General features: G+C 43.3%; 1 protein-coding gene across 2 annotated transcripts in view; it reads right to left on the reverse strand.

Moving 5' to 3' along the window:
- Window positions 1-352: 352 nt before the first annotated feature.
- The window catches only part of gramd1c (GRAM domain containing 1c), a 32,554-nt gene continuing 8,884 nt past the window's right edge, over window positions 353-24,022 (reverse strand). For both annotated transcript variants that reach the window (XM_078403010.1, XM_078403011.1), the window contains exons 4-13: window positions 21,482-21,656; window positions 15,305-15,448; window positions 13,490-13,608; window positions 9,551-9,693; window positions 9,250-9,353; window positions 7,805-7,966; window positions 4,752-4,830; window positions 3,759-3,878; window positions 2,343-2,445; window positions 353-1,366 (exon numbers count right to left, since the gene is read on the reverse strand). In XM_078403010.1, the coding sequence (XP_078259136.1) occupies window positions 1,289-1,366; window positions 2,343-2,445; window positions 3,759-3,878; window positions 4,752-4,830; window positions 7,805-7,966; window positions 9,250-9,353; window positions 9,551-9,693; window positions 13,490-13,608; window positions 15,305-15,448; window positions 21,482-21,656 (1,227 nt within the window). In that variant the 3' untranslated portion in view covers window positions 353-1,288. The remainder of the gene's footprint in view (window positions 1,367-2,342; window positions 2,446-3,758; window positions 3,879-4,751; window positions 4,831-7,804; window positions 7,967-9,249; window positions 9,354-9,550; window positions 9,694-13,489; window positions 13,609-15,304; window positions 15,449-21,481; window positions 21,657-24,022) is intronic.

Below are 24,022 nucleotides of genomic sequence, written 5' to 3' on the forward strand. Positions count from 1 at the left end.
ATTGTGCGCTGCACATTTCCTTGGTCATCGGTGCCAGCTCTGATTTGTTCTAAACCTTTTCATATCTTTAGGTTCCCTCTCCCCTGACTCTCAGTCTGACGAAGGATCTTGACCCGAATAGTCACCCATTCCTTTTCTCCAGGGATGTTGTCTGACCCGCTGAGCTACTCCAGCATATTGTGTGCAAGTTCCAACTATGTTCTGGATAGGTGCAGGAGTAGGTCATTTGCTCTGTATTGAATAAGCTGATATAACTTTCAAGTTCACTTTCACTCTCCCATAAAACTTTTGCCCTTTGCAGGGTTTTAGACATAATGAAATCAAGTTACTTGAAAATTCTTTATTCGTTAATTACAGAAAATGTTTTGACATTGTGATCTTTCATGGGTTTAAACTATGAAGAGTTAAAATTATTGTTCATTGTAATGGCCAAAAGCCATTTAATGCATCAGTTTGACATTCCTATGGGCCCAAGTATGGATTTCTCCCGATCCACTGCCCAACAAGGAAAGGGACCAAATATTACAGCAGGAAATTGCAGACAAAGTTATTTAAATCTTCAAACATCATTAGAAATTATTAAAGGTTCTTTTGAATCCAGGTGCAATAATTATGTTCCAAAATGTAAACATTATTACAACTTACCCCCAACTAATGTTACTTATTCTCTCATTAAAAAAACGTTTTAGGGAGGAAGTCATAAATTTAGTTTGACTGCAAGATAATATGCATCAAAAATCCACCAATGATTTTTCTTAAAATCTAGAATTTCTTTCATAAATTGCATTGGATTTCATCCAAATGAATCAGCAATCAAATGAATTACTTTGCGTTATATACAAGCTTCAGCTAAGTGTTGTGTCCAACAACAGGATGTCAGTTCCCACATAAAATTAAATAGATTTAAGAAAATGGAGAAGTCATGTTTAGCAATGTCCACAGCCAAACAAGTCTTGGAATTGTTAACAGGTAGAAATTAAAGTTGCTGTAAAGCACTGCTGACGTAGTTATTTAAGTGCAATAATTGAACATCACTGATTTTTAAATCGGCTAAAATTCACAAAGTATTCATTACCATTGAACCATTTAATGCAGAATATGTGTGCTTTATATAGTTGGGTATCAGCTGTACTGATGTGGAAGCACAATAACCTGAGTTAAGGTTGCGGGTTTGATTCGTACCCGAATACAAGTGCATTATCTATACTGGGTTGTACTCAAAGTGGGACTCGGTTGCACCATATAAACGTCTATTTAAAGTTTCTTTCTTCACTGATGAAGTGTTTGTTCAGATTTCACTTGTACTCTTCACTGTTCGATTGTGCAGCTCAAAACTCTTCTGAATCGCTGCGAGTGAACTTTTCAACTGCAAAATGAGAGAGATCATTGAAATGGAGAAGATGAATACTTTCCCAGAACATCAACACCAAGACCTGACCTCATGTGCTTTGTTTATACGTGGATGTCACGTTATCATATCGGTTCAGAGAGGAGTTGCACTCATTACAAGTAAGCCTATGCAATGTCACTTTCTGCTATCTTCAGCGCTCTGACCAACACTTGTGGCTTCGTCAATATGTAGTAAGCAGGAGGTAATGTGGAAATGGAAACCATGAAGTCACTTCACCAGAGAGAGAGAGAGTGCGAGAGTTTGGACTGTGGGTTATGTGCCTTGCCAGTGTAGACAGGAGACTCAAATGCATAGAGGGCCCTGAGACCAATTATTTTGTTTTGGTGCTTTGTTAATAGTTGCTTGTTACTTTATTATTTTTTTTTTCTGTTTTTTAAACTTTGTTCTGTTTTAATAAATAGTTGTGTGTGCTCTTCAAAAATGTTCTTTCTCCAGTCATCGATCTGAATCCGAGAATCCTGCATATATTTAGTTGCAGGGTTGGATTATGACGCTCAGATCTGCGAGGGTTCGAGGATTGGAGGTCAGAAAAATAAGGAAGGGAGAAACATTTGAATTCAAGGTGCAATGGTGGTCAGCTCCCAATCATTTAGAATTGAAACAGTTCTCATAAAGCTGGGTCAAGGTATTACTCTAAACATTTTAAATAATAGGAATTTTGAACCACTAATATGCAGATTATTTGATACTGGAGTTATCGCAGTGCACTTTAAGAATAAATGCGGGCTATGTAGGTATGTAGGTAGGTTAATTGACTGGGTAAATGTAAAAATTGTAAATGTAAAAATTGTCCCTAGTGGGTGTAGGATAGTGTTAATGTACGGGGATCGCTGGGCGGCACGGACTTGGTGGGCCGAAAAGGCCTGTTTCCGGCTGTATATATATGATATGATATGATATGATATGTGCTCAGAATTGTTCCATGTTTTACCTGTTCAAGTAGTACAATGGAATCGTTGATCACTGCCTGCAGTTGTAGATGTTGGGCAAAACTCTTGTGCTTTGGTTCCTGCTTCACCATCTCTTGATCTAAACTGAAGAACAGGAAAATATCAGGACCTCAGTGAAACACAAGCAGTGCCAAACTGGGCTTTAAATAACAGGATGTGGCCTTACGTTGCATCTTGTAGGGACCTTTCTTCGTGCCTCAGAAGATGTCAAACCTATTGTCTGATGCAGTGAAACCTGGTGGCTATGGGCGGACAGATGAGGTGGTGCCTGGCTCGACAAGGTCTTGGCTAATAGAGACAAACTGCGATTTGAGTTTATGCTGGAATATTCACCTAATGCAGTTCAGCAAATTGAGCTGGGGAGAGCCTGTTACTAGTTAAACTATACTCCTTCAGCTTTAATCGGACACCGCTCTTACCATCTGGATCATGCCCTATGCCAGGTCCTCCATTGTTCTCTCCCCCCCCCCCCCCCACCTTCACTGCAGTCCCCCTACGCTGGGTCTTCCATTGTTCTTCCTCTCCCCCTCACGGTGGTCCTCCACACTCTCATTGACCGTGGGTCGACCTGCGAGGCATCGCTGCCACCGTGAGGCTTCACCACCGCCGAGGCCCCATCCTCGCGAGGCTTCACCGCTGCTGCGCTTCACCGCAGCCAAGGCCTCACTGCTATCGATGCCCCACTTCATGCCTCCATGGAGCCGACCCGGGCCCCAGCCACAGGCTCTGTCGGCCATTCCGCCGACCCGGACTCTTGACCCGTGAGGCCCAGTTCCTCAATCCGACCCGCGAGGCCCTGGCTGGGCCCCGACCGGGGCTTCTACATGGCGATCCGGAAGGCATCGAGACCGGGGCGCATCGATAAAGGCCTCTGGCCACATTCCCAGTCCACAGTCGCGGCCCGTCGATCATTGGAAAATAGGCATTAATTTAACCAACCAAATATGCAATATAAAATGCAATCAAAACATCCACTTCCATTTGTCCAGCCCTTAACTCTCTCTACTTAAGTATTTGATGGGCCAAAGGGCCTTTTTTCCTATACCTCTCTCTGATTCTGTGACCCAAATCAAGGCACAATGCATTAAAAATGTGGTATTATAATCGTTATGATCCTTTGTGAACACCACCTTTTATATATTGATCCAAAATATATTTTTGATTAAAACCTAGTAAAGCACAGAATGTGCCAACCAGTCTGGTGGGACATACCCCTAGGATGGCAGAAGAATGAAGCCAATGTGAAAGTTTTTTCTTCAACCTACTCAGAACATGAGGCACTTTGGGCTCAAGCTCAGTATCAATCAGTGGTTAAAAATATAACCGTAAACCTTACAACATCTCCAATTTCATTTTGTTTTGTCTTGCACGTCACTTCTGAGTGGAGCACCACATACCTGCCGCTCAGTTTCTCCGACATCCTTAATTTGTTCGACAAATAGACCTTTTGGGCCACATCTTCTACATCCAAAAGTTTAAAAAATAAACCCATGTTCAAGGCAGCTACGATAACAAGACTGAAACATAAGAACATTGAATTAGTTGATGTCTAAAACATGAGCTGTTCTTCAAAAATGGTCATTAATTTAACAGATAAAGTATGTAACATAAAATGCAACTAAAACATCCTCTTCCATTTGGCCCATCCTTAAAGCTCCTGGCCAGAGTTTCCCGTACTTTGTATCCTTTACTTTGTACCTTGCCGCATCTGGTCCCGACACCTGGATCATTCTAATTTTCCCTCGGTTGTGCTGCCCTTTCTTCCTCTGCACCTTTCTGAGATCACTACCCGTGTCTTCTGGCCTCTTGCTTAAGCTAGAATTAATCCTGTTAATGGCAAGACCATTAACAGCACTGATGTACAATGGGATATTGGGTTCCAAGTCCATAACTCCCTGTAATTGACAATGCAACTAGACAGAGTGGTAAAGAAGGCATATGGTGCGTTTGCCTTCATTGGTCGAGGAATCGAGCATAAGAATCAGAGAGTCATGTTGCAGCCTTATAGGAGTTTGCGTAGTCTGCATTTGGAGTATTGTGTGCAGTTTTGGTCGCCCTATTACATACATCTGAAGGCTTTGGAGAGGGTACAGAAGACGATTAGAAGGTATTAACTATGAGGAGAGGTTTAAGTAGTCTCTAGGGATCAAAGATGATCCAATAAAGATTCACTTCATCACAGTCAGTGTTTCTTCAATTGCCAACCCCAATATCTAAAATTCCCTCCCTAAACTACTCCATCCCCTCTTTTACTGCAAGATGTCTTCTTTTGATCAAACATTTGATCATCATGTCCAGCATCCCCCCTATCTGCTCAACAACTGTTTTCAGTTGTATTTGGAATGCTCCTACAGATGTTTAGACAAGCCTTTCAAAGCTTACATACTTACATAGCACTCATGGTCAACACAAGCTTCGACAGTTTCCAATTCTGATTTGGTGGTTTGTTTTCCAAATTATTTCCTTTATCTGCAATAAAAATAAACATTAATTATGCTAATACCTTGTGCAGGTCAGCAAACCTTTACCCACTTTGAATTTGAAGGGTGCAAGATGGTGTTGGAAAAGTAACCACTCTTGTGCACTGTAGTGTAATCTACTATTCTTATACTCTTGCACTTAAGTGTGATTTTGCTCACGTATAGCAAGAATTTTAGAACTGTATGCATAAGAATAATTTCACTGTACCTAAGGTACATGCATATATTTGAATTAATCTCACCATGACCCAATAGGTGCATTAGTAGGCCATTCGTCCCTTCGAGCCAGCACCACCATTCAATGTGATCATGGCTGATCATTCTCAATCAGTACCCCGTTCCTGTCTTCTCCCCATACCCCCTGACTCCGCTATCCTTAAGAGCTCTATCTAGCTCTCTCTTGAATGCATTCAGAGAATTGGCTTCCACTGCCTTCTGAGGCAGTGAATTCCACAGATTTACAACCCTCTGACTAAAAAGGTTTTTCCTCAACTCCGTTCGAAATGGCCTACCCCTTATTCTTAAACTGTGGCCCCTGGTTCTGGATTCCCCCAACATTGGGAACATGTTTCCTGCCTCTAACGTGTCCAACCCCTTAATAATCTTATGTTTCGATAAGATCCCCTCTCATCCTTCTAAATTCCAGTGTATACAAGCCTAGCCGCTCCAGTCTTTCAACATATGGCAGTCCCGCCAATCCGGGAATTAACCTAGTAAACCTACGCTGCACACCCTCAATAGCAAGAATATCCTTCCTCAAATTTGGAGACCAAAACTGCACACAGTACTCCAGTTGCAGTCTCACTAGGGCCCTATACAACTGCAGAAGGACCTCTTTGCTCCTATGCTTAATTATGCTAACACCTTGTGCAGGTCAGCAAACCTTTACCCACTTTGAACTTGAAGGGTGCAAGATGGTGTTGGAAAAGTGACCATCCCCAATGTGTAGAGGAGGCCATTTAAGCATCAGGATCGGTGCACAAGAGCAGGGGTATATTACTGCTTTAGTCTGCAGGCTTGGTAGCATTTGGGAACCATTTTCTAATGTTTCCCTATAGATGCACATATTATTGCCTCTCTGGAAAACTATCATTTTGTAATATAGGGCCCACAAGTATATTAGCACATTGTATATTACAATCAGCCATGAGAGTGGATCAGGGGAAGATTCCGGGAGCGGGAAGCACTACAGGTCAAACACTTCCAAAAGATGTTCAATTTGGTACAGGAGGTACACACATGCCCCTCCCTCATTGCAAAGGTGGGGTCCATCCCAATTTCTTTCTTCTACTCAGTCCCAGAGATCAACACTAGTGAAATTGCAGGATTTCCATACAATTATAAATACGGCATCCATCTACAAAGTACAGTCATGCTAGTAATTTGAAAAAAGTGGAAATACTTATTAAGTCAGGCAGCATCTGGAGAGAGCAGAAAGTTAAGTTGAGAATGTTGAGTTGGGTAGCCTGGGTGATGTTATGCGAGGTCAGTCACCTCTTTGGTGGACCCCACTTTTGCAATGGGGAAGGGCAACAAACATGTTTTCATGCAAAATTCTACAAAAACCATTCAAGATCCTGAGCCCTTTCTGTGTTTCAAAGAACACACCCACTTCATCAATCCAACAGCTAATCACAAGAAACATAGAACATAGAAACATGGAAAAATAGGTGCAGGAGTAGGCCATTGGACCCTTCGAGCCAGTACCGCCATTCAATATGAGCATGGCTGATCCTCCAAAATCAATACCCCAGTCCTGCTTTCTCCCCATATCCCTTGATTCCATTCAGGTCATGTCTTGCTATTAATGAGATGTTTTTAATTTATTATATATAACAGCCCTAATCCTGGCCTTACCAACAGCCCCATACCAACCCTTCATCTTGCTGACATTAAGGCCTAAGTTGTTATTCTGACACCATCTCTATCCTGTACTGCGTCTCGTCATTGTTGTTGATTTCACCGACAACAATGGTATCAGCAAGCTTAAATAGACAATAGACAATAGACAATAGGTGCAGGAGTAGGCCATTCAGCCCTTCGAGCCAGCACTGCCATTCAATGCGATCATGGCTGATCACTCTCAATCAGTACCCCGTTCCTGCCTTCTCCCCATATCCCCTCACTCCGCTATCCTTAAGAGCTCTATCCAGCTCTCTCTTGAAAGCATCCAACGAACTGGCCTCCACTGCCTTCTGAGGCAGAGAATTCCACACCTTCACCACTCTCTGACTGAAAAAGACTGAGTTGGAGTTGTTCTTGCCAACAGTCATGGGTATATAGGGAGTAGACCAAAGGACTGGGGGGGGGGGGGCACCAGTGTTGGGTGAGGGTGGAGGAAATGTTATGACCAATTCTAACTGACTGAGGTCTGTCAGGAAGTCCGGAAGCCTGTGGCAGAAGGAGGTCCAAAGGCCAAGGTCCACGATTCAAAACTTTATCCCAACACCAATACATTGCCGGAGGAGGTCGTTGATGCAGATACTCTTGCAACATTTAAGAAACATTTAGATATGTATGTGGATAGGATGGGTTTAGAGGGAATATGGGCCAAATGCAAGCAGGTGGGACTAGTGCAGATGGGGCATGTTGGTCGGTGTTAGCAAGTTGGGCCGAAGGGCCTGTTTCCATGCTATATGGTTGTAAGACACTAATAACACTAAAACCAAACCTAATCCCAAACCTAATAATCCTAATCCTAAGTACCCTGCCCCATCCCAAGGAACCTACCCTGCCCCAGGAATCTTGCCACTATTTTGACTCCAATCTTCCTGACTCTGATACTAAAGAATTCCATCCCTGATCCTAATCATCCTGAAAAATCCTACTGCTGACCCTAATAATCTTGATCCTTGCCTTAATAAATTGGTACATTTTTCATTGTTGAAATTTATAAGATGCCAATCACCTGTACCAATATCTGACCACCTACAGCAAGGTGTAGCAGATGCTACATGCACTACCTGTGTAGCCTTCTCGTGTGCTTGCATCCAGGTTTGGAGATAAGCTGCTCAACTGGTCAGTGAGACCCCGGCCAAATCCTCGGCGCCTTCTCCGAAGCCCAGGCTGACCTGGGTCAGCAGAGACAGGGTTGTGCAAGACCTCTTCAGTCAGCAGGTCAGATTCTGTGAAGGGAAGGTAGAGGTGAAGTTGGCTCTCGTTACATTTTCGTCATGGGGCAATGGCAAACTCCCCTGCGCGGGACCAGGAAGCTGGTGGTCTGACTGTTTAATGCTGAGTTCATGGACTAGATTGGGGTGGGCTGATTGTCTGGAAGCCTGGGGGATCAGGAAAGGCTGAGCCGCAGTAATATAGCACACCGTAGCACAGATAGCAATGGTGGATGTTCACCCATTGTGTCCGGGCCACAATATGCCATTATAAACAAGATAAAAAATGGAAGGATCCCAGGAGGAATGTCCTGGCACTAGAGAAAGAAGCTTTAAGGAGTAATTATTCTTGAAAAACATTTGAGATCAGGCTTCCAGCAAGAGTGGCTGACCAGAACAAATGTTTTCAGTGGGAGAATTTGTTCTCTTTATTCTGCTCCTGTGCTGAAATGGTTATGTTATCTGGAGCATAATCCTCAGTGTGATCAGTTATGGTCTCCCCTATCTCACATACAGGGCTGCAAGTCAGCAAAGTAAGGTAAGGGTTCAATCCTGACTATGGCTGATGCCTGTACAGTTTGTATATTCACCGTGACCTTCCTCTCACATTCCAAAGACGTGCAGGTTTGTAAGTTACTCAGCAGGACATGCAGCATCTCTGGAGAGAAGGAATGGGTGACGTTTCAGATCGAAACCCTTCTTCAGTCTGATTGCTGCCTGCTCCGCTGAGTTACTCCAGCTTTTTGTGTCTATCTTCGGTTTAAACCAGCATCTGCAGTTCCTTCTTACGCATGTGGGAAACTATTCCCAATCTCGCTGAGGATTGTACCTCCTGATAACTTAACCCTTTCAGCAGGGGAGGGCGGAGAATGCAAAGAATAAAGAGAAACAGGTCCCCCTTGTAGAAAGACAGGTCCTGCTCAGCAGTTCTCTCAGGAAGCCTGCTCTCTGATTTTTATTTTCCCTTAACATAGAAAAATAGGTGCAGGAGTAGGCTATTCGGCCCTTCAAGCCAGCACCGCTATTCAATATGATCATGGGTGATCAACTAAAATCAGTACCCCGTTCCTGCTCTTTCCCCATATCCCTTGATTCCTTTAGCCTAAGAGCTAAATCTAACTCTCAAAGCCGCTATCTCCAATGCCAGAGTTCTATGTATCCCTTCCACTTTTCTTCTCATTTATTATGCCTAAACATCCACCATATGACTTACACCAGGCTCACTGCAGTGATCCCTGTTTATCATCACATATCTGCCACTTCTCCCCATTTCTCAGGTGACAAAGCCGGATAGAAACCTAAGTGCTTGAAGTAGTCTTCCAATCCGCTCCACGAGTTTTTCTCTATGAAGGTCTTCACCAGACCCCATGGTTGCTTCCTGTAACAGACATCTGTAGAAACTCTGCAATGAAGGTAAAGAAGGATAAAGTTACTGAAAAATAAGAGGCATTGCAACAACACCCTGACCTGATGGGAAAAACCAAAACCATGGGCCGAAAACAATTGAAACACAAAGTCTTTCAAGGTGGCAGCAATTAAACAGGAATGCAGGAGACAACAGTGATTAGAGAGTAATATCCTCTCCAGTGCACACTTTACCTGAGTCTACACTTGCGTTTTGAGGTCTTAATAATGCAGTACCGGTTGTGTGTGTAGAAATAGTCGTGGTAAGGCACATCATGTGTGATAACCTCAGCATCGATCAGGTAGTATTGACCAGTCTGACTGTCTTTGGACATGGCCTGCAACAATGCAGAGATATCTCAATTAGTTATTTATTTATTCATATCATCACACAACTGTTTGCCAATAGCGAGCAAATTTTAGTGCCACTTCATTGGCCTCTGTGAGATCCTGTACAGTGTCATGCAGCATGCCACAGCTCAGGAGATGTTCCATGGTCTGGAGGCCCCGTCCGCACTCGCAGTCTGCCGCATCTTCGGTACATCCCCACTTCAGCATGTTCGATTTGCTCCCCCCCCCATGCCTGTCCGCAGTCTGTTGAGACTGCGCCAGGTTATCCACGGTTGGTCGGAACCTGGTGGGAGTTTCTCAGAGGGATCGATTGCCATGTGAATGGCTTCCGGAAATTTCTCTAGTCTCTCTTCCCAGAGTTTAATCTCAATTAATTAATAACCCGGTAGATAGGGGCAGTGATTCCAGGGGCAAGAGATTTACAGGAGAGGTGGAAGATCGCTACTCCTGCATCGTCTCTCCATTCTCCTCTGAAAATGGTATTTTCCAAATATTTATCCACCTCCTTTTAAAAGACACCGTGCTTTTGTTTCCAATGCTAATTCTTGTCGGATCCAGATGGCTACACAAAAAGAAAATTTACTTTTGAACATTATCTTATCAACTCACAAACCCAAAGCAATTTTCCCAAACACAATAAATCAAAACACCAAATGGCCACTTTAATCGATGGTTCTCAAAATAAAGTTCCTGCAACAATTTATAACTGAAGCCGCCTTTCCTGATATCTGGTCATCACGCCCTGCACTAACTAGACTATCTGCTCAATGACAATTTTGTTCACTGTGCCCCAATTTATAAATGCTACGATCTATGTTTGCTAACTTTGTATTTCCATGCATAATTGTGGGGAACATCTAACTCTTCTACACATCCCACTATATGCATATATTCCATCTCTCATACAATGTATTTATACTGAGAATGATTCATAACCTGACAGGGGACTCCATGCCAGTGTTGAATAAACCTTTGATTAAATGATTCTCTTTATTCTCTCTGCTCTTTCTCGATCAGGAACATAACACACTTATTTTCTCTCATTTCCATTCTGATACAAGTCCTGACCCAGAACATCGATCTATTTTTCCCTCCGCAGATGCTGCCTGACCATACCGCTGCCGATATTATCTCTTTCTGTTTTGGACAGGCTTTTGGTTTAGCCAAATTTTTTTAATCTTCAAGTTGCTCTACACAATTATTCAGACAGGTGTTGCCTCCTAAACATCACTGCTTGTTTTTCTACAGTTCTTTAGTTTAGAGATACAGTATGGAAACAGGCCCTTTGGACCGCCGAGTCCGCGCCGACTAATGATTAGGTACACACAAAATGCGGGTCAGGCGGCATCTCGGGAGAGAAGGAATGGTGACGTTTCGGGTCGAGACCCTTCTTCAGACCACAATCTATCTTTCATGGTACATAGTACTGGTAAATAGATTGTAGTCTTCCGACTACAATCTATCTTTGTCCCGCCCCCTCTCCTGACATCAGTCTGAAGAAAGGTCTCGACCCGAAACGTCACCCATTCCTTCTCCTGAGATGCTGCTTGACCCACTGAGTTCCTCCAGCATTTTGTGTCTACCTCCGATTTAAACCAGCATCTGCAGTTTTTCTTACCGACTAATGATTACCCATACACTAGTTTTATCCTACACAGTAGGGACAATTTACAGAAGCCAATTAATTTACAAACCTGCATGTCTTTGGAATGTGGGAGGAAACCGGAGCACCCAGAGAAAACCCACACAGTCACGGGAGAACATACAACTCCGCACAGACAGCAACCTCACTCAGGATCGAACCTGGGTGTCTGGCGCTGTAAGGCAGAACTACTGCTGCACCACTGTGCCGACAACTAATGTTCACTTTGTAGACATGTGATAACTATCACTTTGACACTAAGTTGTGGGTTTGAGTATAGGTTTTGTCATCACAAGAGGATATCTAGAGTGATGTTCCATTACAGTACTGAGGAGTGCCCTCTTTTGGATGAGATACTAAACTAAAAGCTATCTGTTAAAATAAGGTTGATACAAGCAGTGTTGGTAACCGTGGCCAATACCAGATTGTTGAAAGTGAAAACATTTCATTCACTACTGCTATCCAGGAGCTCAGACCGACTGGTCTACACATGACTCCAGACTCATGACGTCTGACATGGCCTTTTACGTTCCTCCATTCCTGCTGTAATACACTTCCCTGGCTCACTTGTATGGCCTCACCTCCCAGGGCAACACAGCCACCCCAGCCCTCACCAGCAGACAGCGGCTGCCCTGCGCACCATCCACAACATACATCGGCCCTCCCCACTCCAACAGCACCTCCCAAACCCACAACCTTGACCACCAAGAAGGACAAGCAGTTGCATGCCAGCAGCACCCTGGTTGCAGTTCTCGACAACAGTACAACAAAGTTCACTTTTCTCTACAACAAAATTGGGTAGGTATTGTACGCAGTGAAAATGGTTATCAAAAATCACAGCAGGATCTCGATTGGTTGGGCAGGTAGGCCGAGGATATAGTTGATGGACTTTAATACAGAGAACTGTGAGGTCTTGCATTTTGGGAGCACTAACATGGGCAGGACCTACACAGTGAAAGGTAGCGCTCTGGGGAATGTTGTAGAGCAGAGGGATCTACGAGTACTGGTATATAGTTCATTGAAGGTGGCATCACAGGTTAATATGGTGGTCAAAAAGGCTTTTGACACATGGGCTTGTTTCCATGCTGTATGACTATAACAGCTCTGACCTGCATTAACACTTGCCTTTATTTTCTCCCTCTAATCTGTTAATCACATCGTTCCGTCAACTTCAGAACCACCTGGGCTATCGGTACTGAAAATTAACACTGAGAATGACCCAAGGTCACAAAATGACAAAATTATTACCAGAGGCTTTAGTTTAGTTGAGCTGAGTTTAGTTTAGTTTAGTTTAGTTTAGACATACAGCGCGGAAACAGGCCCTTCAGCCCACCAAGTCGACGCCGACCAGCGATCTCCATACATTAGCACTATCCTACACACTAGGGACAATTTATCATTTTTACCAAAGCTAATTAACCTACAAACCTGTACGTCTTTGGAACGTGGGAGCAAACCAGAGAACCCGGAGAAAACCCACGCGGTCACGGGGAGAACGTACAAACTCTGTACAGACACCACCCGTAGTCAGGATCGAACCCGGGTCTCTGGCACTGTATGGCAGCAACTCTACCACTGTGCCGCCCACAGGCGTGTTGCAGTTTCGAAGTTGGCCAACTAATCTATTCATAGCAAGTGCCCACATACATTAATGGGATAACATCCAAATAATCTGCTTTTATGGAGCAACATAAGAATGAACATCACAGAATGTTGGGAACAATCACTTGTTCTGTGTTGAACAATGCTATGGGATCTGTTCTTTACAGTTAAGCAGGTCAATGTGACCTTAGTTTCATATCTCACCTGGAAAAAGGCACCTGTGAAGGTGGACTGGACCCTCTGTGTTGCAGACGGTAGGCAGCTTGAGCTGCGTGTTCAAGGTGCTGATATAGATCTTGAACTGACAGACCTAACAGAGACAACAGTGCTTTCCACTTTGTGTTCACATTTAAATCTATACTAACGCTAGAAATCTAGATGAAAACATTAGATTGCTCAATAAATATCCTCCCAAAAATAGTATTGTTGTGCAAAACAGTAATGATCACTCCAATCTTGCATTTTGCAACTACATTGGCAAAGAAGACAATGTATGTTCTTACATGCAATTTAAAAAAAACCATTGCCTTTATCAGTACCTGGTTCTCAGTTGCTGTTGAAAACTTGCCGATGAGAGGGTTTGTGATAGTTATCACATATTTCAGTGTCCTTGCCTGGTAACCACTCATGTCTTTCTCCCATGGACCAACAACAAGATCTAAGAGAACAAGATTAGTTTCTCTTTCATATTATCATTTTTACCAAAGCTAATTAACCTACAAACCTGTACGTCTTTGGAATGTGGGAGCAAACCAGAGAACCCGGAGAAAACCCACGCGGTCACGGGGAGAACGTACAAACTCTGTACAGACACCACCCGTAGTCAGGATCGAACCCGGGTCCGGGTCACTCAGCTACTATTCCATTCTTAATAATTTACAAATGGAATACGATATTTACATATCTGTTGTGCGGCTGCAAGTAAAAATTTAATTGTTCCGTTTGCTCAGTCAAAGAAGGGTCTCGACCCGAAACGTCACCCATTCCTTCTCTCCAGCAATGCAGCCTGTCCCGCTGTTACCCCAGCATTCTGTGTCTATTCTGTGCTGTAGTGTTGTACATTCTCTGATTTTCTTTACCCATCTTGTTCACTGCACTCTTGAATCCTTCCTCTTTACCGAGCTATGCTTTTGTTGAACGTCATGTATAATCTCCTTAATCACTTCCCACTGCTTGCCAAGTCTTCACTGTGCACATCTATGCTCATTCCATGCCCAGTATGCGTGCACATGATCTAGCCACTAACAATGAGAGTGAACAGACCTGAAATCCACACTGAGAAATTATATCTATATATTCAATGCTTAACAATGAGATTCCCCAATATAATTAGTCATAGTCAGCATATTCAGCCCACCATGTAAATGTTGACTTTTTTGCTTATCCACATTAATCCATTTGTGTCACATCCCTCAGTATCTTGCCCATTTGTGGCTGTCTTAATGTTTCATAAATATAGTGATTTTATCCGATTCTCCCACTTTCTCTGGCATCGCATTCCACGTGTCAACCGAATTTAAAAAAGTAACCCTAAATCCCCTTTAAAACTCCTTCCCCTCACCTTAACCCTCAGCCCTCTTGTTTTTAATATCCCTCACATGGGAGAAAAATTCAGCCTCTCTACTATATCTATGCCAGTATTAATTTTATGTAGTTATATCAGGTCAACTCTCAGCCTCCTTCACTTCAGCCATGATCACACTGAATGGCGGTGCTGGCTCGAAGGGCCGAATGGCCTCCTCCTGCACCTATTGTCTATTCAGGGAAAACAAGTCTAATCTCTCCCCATAAGTAACATCTTCCAATCCAAAAATAGACACGAAATGCTGGAGTAACTCAGCCGGACAGGCAGCATACTGGGGAGAAGCAATGGGTGCCATTTCGGATCGAGACCCATCTTCAATCCAAGCAACATCCTGGTAAGTGTCTTCTGCACTCTCTCCAGCACAACCAAATCCTCCCTCTCGTGTGGTAAGCAGAACGGCACAGAATATTAGGTATCACAAAATGCTGGAATAACTCAGCAGGTCAGACAGCATCTTGGAGAGAAGGAATGGGCCACGTTTCGGGTCGAGACCCTTCAGACCATAATATTCCGTCTATATTCTGTAAAGTTGCAACTTAATGTCCTAACGTTATATATAATATATAACAACATAACAAGCATGTTATCTGCCTTCTTCACCACCATGTCAACCAATGTGGCAACTTTAAGGGAGCTATGGACTTTAATCCCAGGATCTCTCTGTCATCATTCACTGCAGATGTTCTACGCCTACTTGACTTCCCCAAAACATCATCTCACACTTGTCGGAACAGTTACCCGTCCCAACTTTACACAAAATTGCAGTTACCTGTAATTTTTCTCGCATTTGCAAATTTTCGTAGAAAGTGAGAGTCGGTGAAGAGAAGCTGAAACATCTTGTCTGCATTCATGTTGAACACTCTATTAATGTAAAGTTTGCCCTGGAGATCACTGCAAGAGGTTCTCTCTTCAGCTGCACAGAATCAAAGAAAGTCATTTAAGAGTTCCTCAAGAAACTTTTCTTTAACAAAAATCACTGATGTATAATATATAAATCACCGTGCATGGCATTATATTTTACCTGCATCCAATGTGTGTGTTTTATCGTACTGGTGAAATTCCACTGCTTGCATTGGGTGAAATTTCTATCGTTTTAAATGACTTTGAGTAAATTAACATAGTTAACGACTGTTTAATGTTAGCCCATGTATTTGCACGGCTCAATATCCAACTCATTGGCTGATATAGGGTTGCCAGTGTTAATTTTGTTTGAATTCACATGCATTTTGTATGTGGTTAGTATGTGCATCTTATTTCTCCTACTGCTTTGAGATTGCCAAGAGTTTCAATATTTTTCTTTATTTTAGAATGAAGCTTCTGCTCAATTCTATGTGCAGGTGGGTAAAAACGGGGACTTTGATTGGGAAAGGAGAGCCAAAAATTTACATTAATGTAACTTTATGCTCAACCATTGAAGAGCATCATAAATGCTTTAAGACCACTGAATGGCCTCATTGTTCACCATTGGAAAAGCACAATAGCCTCATCACCTTCAGGATCTAGAGTCTTTGCACACGAGTGATTTGCACTGGGAATATGAAGCAAATTTCTTATGCACTCATTTTCATTTGTAATGACTGCAACCTTGTGTGGCAGGCCAATGCTAAATCTGAACAGATTTCTTTGGTCTTGTGCAAGATGAATTTTTGTTTTGCATTATCTACTAGCATGTCTGCTAGTATGATTCTGATTTTTAGTATGAAATTGTTTTGTAATGTAAATCCTAATATTGTGGATAACTGGGCACTGAAGTTCATCGTTGTCGTGCAACTGAGTTCATCCTGTTTTTACAATGCGCAACACAAGGTCGCAGTCTTCACAAATGAAAATGAGTACATAAGAAATTTGCCTCATATTCCCAGTACAAATCACTAGATCCCCAAGGTCAATCAGTGGTCTTAAAGCATTTTTGATGCTCTTCAATGGTTGAGCATAAAGTTACATTAATGTAATTTTTTGGCTCTCCTTTTCCAATTAAAGTCCCTGTTTTTACCCACCTGCACATAGAATTGAGCAGAAGCTTCATTCTAAAATAAAGAAAAATATTGAAACTCTTGGCAATCTCAAAGCAGTAGGAGAAATAAGATGCACATACTAACTGCATGCAAAGTGCATGTGAATTCAAACAAAATTCCCACTTGCATCCTGATATCAACCATTGGAAATGCTGCCTACAGTGCCAGAGACCTGGGTTCGATCCTGACTATGGGTGCTGTCTGTATGGAGTTTGTACATTCTCCCCGTGACCTGTTTCCGCGCTGTATCTCTAAACTAAACTAAAAGTATGAAACATCTTTGTGATGTTAATTCTCGTAATACAGTACATGATGGCAGACTTGTTGCTTCCAGAAGGCCCAGGAGATGGCGCCGTTGATTGCTTGCTCAAACCTGCCCTTCCAGGTTATCAACTTTGGAATAAAGAGACTGAGATTCTGGTAGAAGTGCCCAGGTGTTAACCAAAATCTGTCACAGAATAGGTGCCCTTTTCAAATTATTACCAGCAGTCCATAAATAACACCAAAACTGTATATAGAAAATGCTGGAAGTTCTCGACAAATCGGGCAGCATATGTGGAGAGAAAGAAATTTAATGGTTTAGGACCCTTCTGAATGGGACTCATTGACTTGAAACTTTAACTCTGTCCCTCTCTCCATTGATGCTGCTCAACCCTCCAACCCTCTGCCTTTGCATTTCTGGTTTCCAACTTCTGTTATTATTCATTCATAGTAAAGTATTCATTTATGCATTCATTCATTCATTCATTCATTCATTCATTGCAGTCCTTTGCTTCTGGGTTAGGTAATGTGGACAACATCCTCCAAATCCATAGACGTGTTACAGCACAGAAACAGACCATTCTGCCCATTGAGTGCTTGCTTGCTTCAAGTCGGGTAACCCCACCTCATTTCCCTGTCCTTTCTTCTTCATTCTGCAAAATCATTCTCCATAGTGCTGATCTAATTCTCTTTTGAAAAACCTGATTATTTCCATTTCCACCACGGTTTAGGGCAGTTACAGTTGAGATCATACTAATCGCTGAATAAAAAACATAATGAAGGCAGTCTTCTACCCCTTTATCTTCCAACTTTCCTTCACCCCATCATCCATCTTCCCACACAGGATGTAAACTGGCAGGCAGCACCATTCTAAAGCCACTATCTCTGCTCTAATGACCCCGGTTCAATCCTCATCTCTGGTGCTGTCTGTGCCGAGTTTGCACATTATCCCCGTGATCCTTGGGGGAGCATTTTCTCTGAGCCCTCCAGTTTCCTTCCAAATTGCCAAGAGGTGCCTGCAATTAGCTGCTGTAAATTGCCCCTGATGTAGGTGGGTGGCAAAGGAGTTAAATGGTGTCGATGGGGTAAGAGAACAAGTTACAGGTTTGTGGGTAAATAAAGGGGGGAACGGTGACATAGGGACTGACGATGTAGAGTCACTGTGGATAGAATTGAGGAATTGTAAAGGAAAGAAGACACTAATGGGAGTTATCTACCAAACAGTAGTCTGGATAGAGGGTGCAGGTTGCAGCAGTTAAAATTGGCATGTAACAAAAGTAATGCCACTGTGGTTATGGGAGATTTCAATATGCAGTTAGACTGGGAAAATCAGGTTGGTTCTGGATCCCAAGAAAGGGAGTTTGTGGAGTGACTCCGAGATGGATTCTTAGAGTAGCTTGTACTGGAGCCTACCAGAGAGAAGGCAATTCTGGATTTAGTGTTGTCCAATGAACCAGATTTAATAAGGGAACTCAAGGTAAAGGAACCGCTTGGAGGTAGTGATAAGTTTTAATCTGCAATTTGAAAGGGAGAAGGTTAAATCAGAAGTGTCAGTGCTGTAGTTGAACAAAGGGGTCTATGAAGGCATGAGAGAGGAGCTGGCCAAGGTCGACTGGAAAAGGATCCTTGTAGGAATGACAGTGGAACAGCAATGGCAGGAATTTCTGGGCATAATCCAGAAGATGCAGGATTAATTCATTCCAAAGAAGTAGAAAGATTCTAAGGGGAGTAAGAGGCAACTGTGGCTGACAAGGGAAGTTAGGGATGGAATAAAACTAAAAGAAAAGGTGTATAACATAGCAAAGAGTTGTGGGAAGCCAGAGGATTGGGAAACTTTCAAAGGACAACAGAAGGTAACAAAAAGGACAACGCGGGGTGATAAGATAAAGTATGAGGGTAAGCTGGCCAAGAATATAAAGAAGGATAGTAAAAGCTTCTTCAGGTATGTTTAGAGAAAAAGATTAGTAAAGACAAATGTGGGCCCCTTGAAGGTAGAAACAGGTGAAATTATTATGGGGAATAAGGAAATGGCAGAAGAGTTGAACAGGTACTTTGGTTCTGTCTTCACTAAGGAAGACACAAACAATCTCCCAGTTGTACTAGGGATCCCAGAGGATATAGGGAGACAGAGGAACTGAAAGAAATTTGCATTAGGTGAGAAATAATATTGGACAGACTGATGGGACTGAAGGCTGATAAATCCCCAGGGCCTGATGGTCTGCATCCCAGAGTCATCAAGGAGGTGGCTCTAGAAATCGTGGACGCATTGGTGATCATTTTCCAATGTTTAATAGATTCAGGATCAGTTCCTGTGGATTGGAGGGTAGCTAATGTTACCCCACTTTTCAAGAGAGGAGTGAAAGAGAAAACGGGAAATGAGAGACCAGTTAGCCTGACATCGGTGGTGGGGAAGATGCTGGAGTCAATTATTAAAGAAGTAATTACGGCGCATTTGGATAGCGGCAAAAGGATTGGTCGAAGTTAGCATGGATTTATGAAGGGGAAATCCTGCTTGACTAATCTTCTGGAATTTTTGGAGGATGTGACAAGTAAAATGGATGAAGGAGAACCAGTGGATGTAGTGTACCTAGACTTTCAGAAAGCCTTTAATAAGGTCCCACACAGATTAGTGGGCAAAATTAGAGCGCATGGTATTGGGGTGGGATATTGACATGGATAGAGAATTGGTTGGCAGACAGGAAGCAAAGAGTAGGAATAAACGGTCCTTTTCAGAATGGCAGGCAGTGGCGAGTGGAATGCCGCAATGCTCGGTGCTGGGGCCGCAACTGTTTACAATATATATTAATGATTTAGATGATAGAATTAAAAGTAACACTAGCAAATTTGCAGATGACACAAAGCTGGGTGGCAGTGTGAACTGCGAAGAGGATGTTAGGAGGTTGCAGGGTCACTTGGACAGGTTGAGTGAGTGGGCAGATGCATGCCTAATGCAATATTATGTGGATAAATGTGAGGTTATCCACTTTGGCAGCAAGAACAAGGAGGCAGATTATTATCTCAGTGGTGTCAGATTAGGAAAAAGGGAAGTGCAACGAGACCTGGATGTCCTTGTACACCAGCCACTGAAAGTAAGCATGCAGGTACAGCAGGCAGTGACAAAAGCTAATGGCAAGTTGGCCTTCATAACGAGAGGATTCGAGTATAGGAGTAAAGCGGTCCTCCATTCCACAGTTGTACAGGGCTCTTGTGATACCACATCTGGAGTATCGTGTGCAGTTGTGGTCTCCTAATTTGAGGAAGGACATCCTTGCTTTTGAGGCAGTGCAGTGTAGGTGATTCCCGGGGTTAATCCCCGGGATGGCAGGACTGTCATATTGTCAGTCATTGGAAACATTGGAAAGACTGGGCTTGTATTCATTGGAATTTAAAAGGATGAGAGGGGATCTTATAGAAACAGATAAAATTATAAAAGGACTGGACAAGCTAGATGCAGGAAAAAATTTCCCAATGTTAGGGGAGTCCAGAACCAGGGGCCACAGTCTAAGAATAAAGGGGAGACCATTTACAACTGAGATGAGAAAGATCTTTTTCATCCAGAGAGTTGTGAATTTGTGGAATTCTCTGCCACAGAAGGCAGTAGAGGCCAATTCACTGGATGAATTTAAAAGCGAGTTAGATAGAGCTCTTGGGGCTAGTGGAATCGAGGGATATCGGGAAAAGGCAGGCATGGGTTACTGATTGTGGATGATCAGCCATGATCACAATGAATGGTGGTGCTGGCTCAAAGGGCCAAATGGCCTCCTCCTGCACCTATTTTCTATGTCGATGTCTATGAACTGATAGGATGGCTGTGCTGAGATCAGCATGCATCTGATGGGCTGAGTGGTATGCATGTCACAGTAAGTAGTTAATGGGACAGCATAGCAGTGGAAATGCTGCCCTCTTCAGTCAGGTAGTTGGCAACACTCTGTCACCATTCACACACAAATAAAAAGTATACAGGCAAGGAACTGAATTAAATAAATGATTGTCAAAGTTCCAGATTCAATAACTTTGAAGAATAAAACTCAACATTTAAAACTCAATGTGTTTTTCTTCAATTGTTCTTAAACAATCTTAAAATCTGAGGAGACTCAGGTCCTTTGGAGTGCAGGGGGCACTCCTAAGGACCTTCCACAACGCTGTGGTTGCATCGGCCATTTTCTATGGAGTGGTCTGCTGGAGCAGCAGCATCTCAGCAGCGGAGGGGAAGAGACTTGACAAGCTGATCAGGAAGGCCAGCTCTGTCCTGGGTTGCCCCCTCGACTCAGTACAGGCGGTGGGAGAGAGGAGGATGATGGCAAAGATAACATCGCTGCTGGACAACGACTCCCACCCCATGCAGGACACTGTCACTGCACTGAGTAGCCCCTTCAGTGACAGACTCCTTCACCCCAAGTGCGTGAAGGAGAAATATCGGAGGTCCTTCCTTCCCGCTGCTGTGAGACTGCACAACCAGCGCTGCTCCCAGCAGGCCAGTCAACAGACCAGTTAACAGTTAAAAAAAACCACAGTAAATGATGACAATTATCCTTATCTTTATTTATAATGAATGTCTCTTGCTATCCACTTTGCTGCTGTAACACTGCAAATTTCCCCGGTGTGGGACAAATAAAAGAATATATTATTATAGTATTATTATTAAATCATTGCCCCGTACAAAGACAAACCTTCTTCTGCTGCATCAGATGTATCGGTCCTGTCTGTGGGAAGTTCTTGATTGCCATTGAGGTCTAAGGAGGACAACGGTGATGGGGAGGGCAGCACTCTTCTGCTGCCTCTGCTAGTCTTCCTTTGTGAACGGCTCCTCTCCCAACTCTCACCTTTGACCTCTTCTCTGGGGGACTGAACAGGAATTAGATACATTTTTAAAATATGTTACTTGACACAGATAGCACCCAAATGGTGATTCGGCCCATTTTAGAAAGGAGGGCTTGGTCATTTGTGGGCTGGTCACGCTCGAGCGAGAGTATTTGCTGCCCGCGTTCTCCCCTCGCCTCACTCACACCCACAGATCTCAACACGTGCCGTCGGAGAGTGGGGGGTTCAGACTGCAGCCACGGGTCTGACCGTGGGTGAGAATAAGGCATTTCCCAAAAAGAAGCAGGCAACAGTGAAAGTGAATGGAACAAACAGAAATACAAGAGAAGGATGTTGCGTGCACTTTAAAGTGTTAAAGCAACTTAGGGGATTGGACACATTAGAGGCAGGAAACATGTTCCCAATGTTGGGGGAGTCCAGAACAAGGGGCCACAGTTTAAGAATAAGGGGTAGGCCATTTAGAACGGAGATGAGGAAGAACTTTTTCAGTCTGAGAGTGGTGAAGGTGTGGAATTCTCTGCCTCAGAAGGCAGTGGTGGCCAGTTCGTTGGATGCTTTCAAGAGGGAGCTGGATAGAGCTCTTAAGGATAGCGGAGTGAGGGGGTATGGGGAGAAGGCAGGAACGGGGTACTGATTGAGAGTGATCAGCCATGATCGCATTGAATGGCGGTGCTGGCTCGAAGGGCTGAATGGCCTACTCCTGCACCTATTGTCTATTGAACCAAGTGATCCCAGAAAAGGCAACTCGATCTGTTCACAGTGAAGGAGAGCAAAGTGCCGCTGCTGATGGAGGGACTAGGACTGAGGTGGTACAAGGCCTTGGGCATGGAAGTGCGAGAATGTTTACCAGAGCGTCTTTCAACATTCCTTATTCCTGGAACACAGGCAGTGGGGAAAGGCAAGCAAGAAATGGGACATTGGTTGTCCTGGTGTTCACCATGACACAAGATGCAAAATATGGATGTGCACCTTTTTTGGAGGTTGTGATTCAATTGGTAACTAAAGGGAGTGTGAGGGAACGGGTTTGGACCTGGGATGCCTTAGTAATGCTCAGATCTCGACAGAGGGTCCATTTGGCAAGGGGGTCACCAATGGAAGAACAGAAAAATTGTGTAGACACAAGGAACTGCAGATGTTGGTTTACAAACAAAAAGACACAAAATGCTGGGGACACAAAAGGCAGTATCACTGGAGTACATGGATAGTTGACGTTTCGGGTCAGCACCCTTCTTCATTTTGATTGTATGGTGGGAGGGGGAGAAAGAAAACTAGAAGAGAGGAGGGGTGGGACAAAGTATGGCAGGTAATAGATAAACAAAGGCAAAAGGGGTATTTAATAGGCAGTTGGACAAAGGCCATAGATGAAAGAAAAACCTGTGAGACAAAAGGATGAAAGAGTTCACAGGAAACCATGAAGAAGATTCCCAATCGGAAACATCACCTATCCTTTTTCTCTGGAGATGCTTCCTGAACCACTGAGTCATTCCAGAACTGTGTGTCTATCATTGGTATAAATCAGTTCTTTGTTTCTACAGGAAAATTCTGTTTGGTTGCATAACTCCAGGCCCTTTTCTGGATGTAGACCCCTGTTACTAATGCACAATGCTTTCCTCTCATAGCTCTGCTGAGTTAAGTGGGTCCGATGAGCTTATCACAGTGGTTGGGGAATGAATTCTAATTAAAAAACTGGAGCTTCACAAAGCTAACTGTGGATTCTGGGCATTCCTATAACCCCAATCCCACAGACCCTGCAGGTTGAGGTAGCACCCAAAGATTAATCTGCTACTGTCCTCACCTGGGACAAATAGATGGATGAATGTGGTCCACATTCTGGCAAGTCAAACCTCTCCTTCAGCATCTCCTTAGGTCCCTATTTCCATATTGGAATTAGGACCATAAACCGTCTACATTGACGGTTAAAGGACCAATGAGAAACCATACTTCAAGCAATTTCTTAGTCAGAGGGTGGTGAATCTGTAGAATTCATTGTCACTGAACGTAGTGGAGGCCAAGTCAATTTTTAAGGCAGAGATTGATAGATTCTTGATTAGAATGGTGTCAGAGGTTATGGGGAGAAGGCAGGAGAATGGGGTTAAGAGGAAAAGATAGATCAGTCATGATTGAATGGCGGAGTGGATTTGATGGGCCATATTGAGTAATTCTGTTCCTATAAATTATGAAGTTATGAAGTAACCTCTGTACATGGGCAGGTGTCCATTGGTGTAGCTGCAGGCAAGTTAGCAAGCAAATAAGAAGAGCTGGCCAGGACTCATTACTTCTGTGCTCAGTATCCTGCAATGTCCCTACAGTCAGAAACAAATATTACTGTGCACAGTTAAACAAGGCCTTCCACCTCTTCTCTTCAAAAGATCTTGCAAGTCTGAGCATTT

The sequence above is a fragment of the Rhinoraja longicauda genome, chromosome 7 (genome assembly GCF_053455715.1).
Source record: "Rhinoraja longicauda isolate Sanriku21f chromosome 7, sRhiLon1.1, whole genome shotgun sequence".
Lineage (NCBI taxonomy): Eukaryota > Metazoa > Chordata > Chondrichthyes > Rajiformes > Arhynchobatidae > Rhinoraja > Rhinoraja longicauda.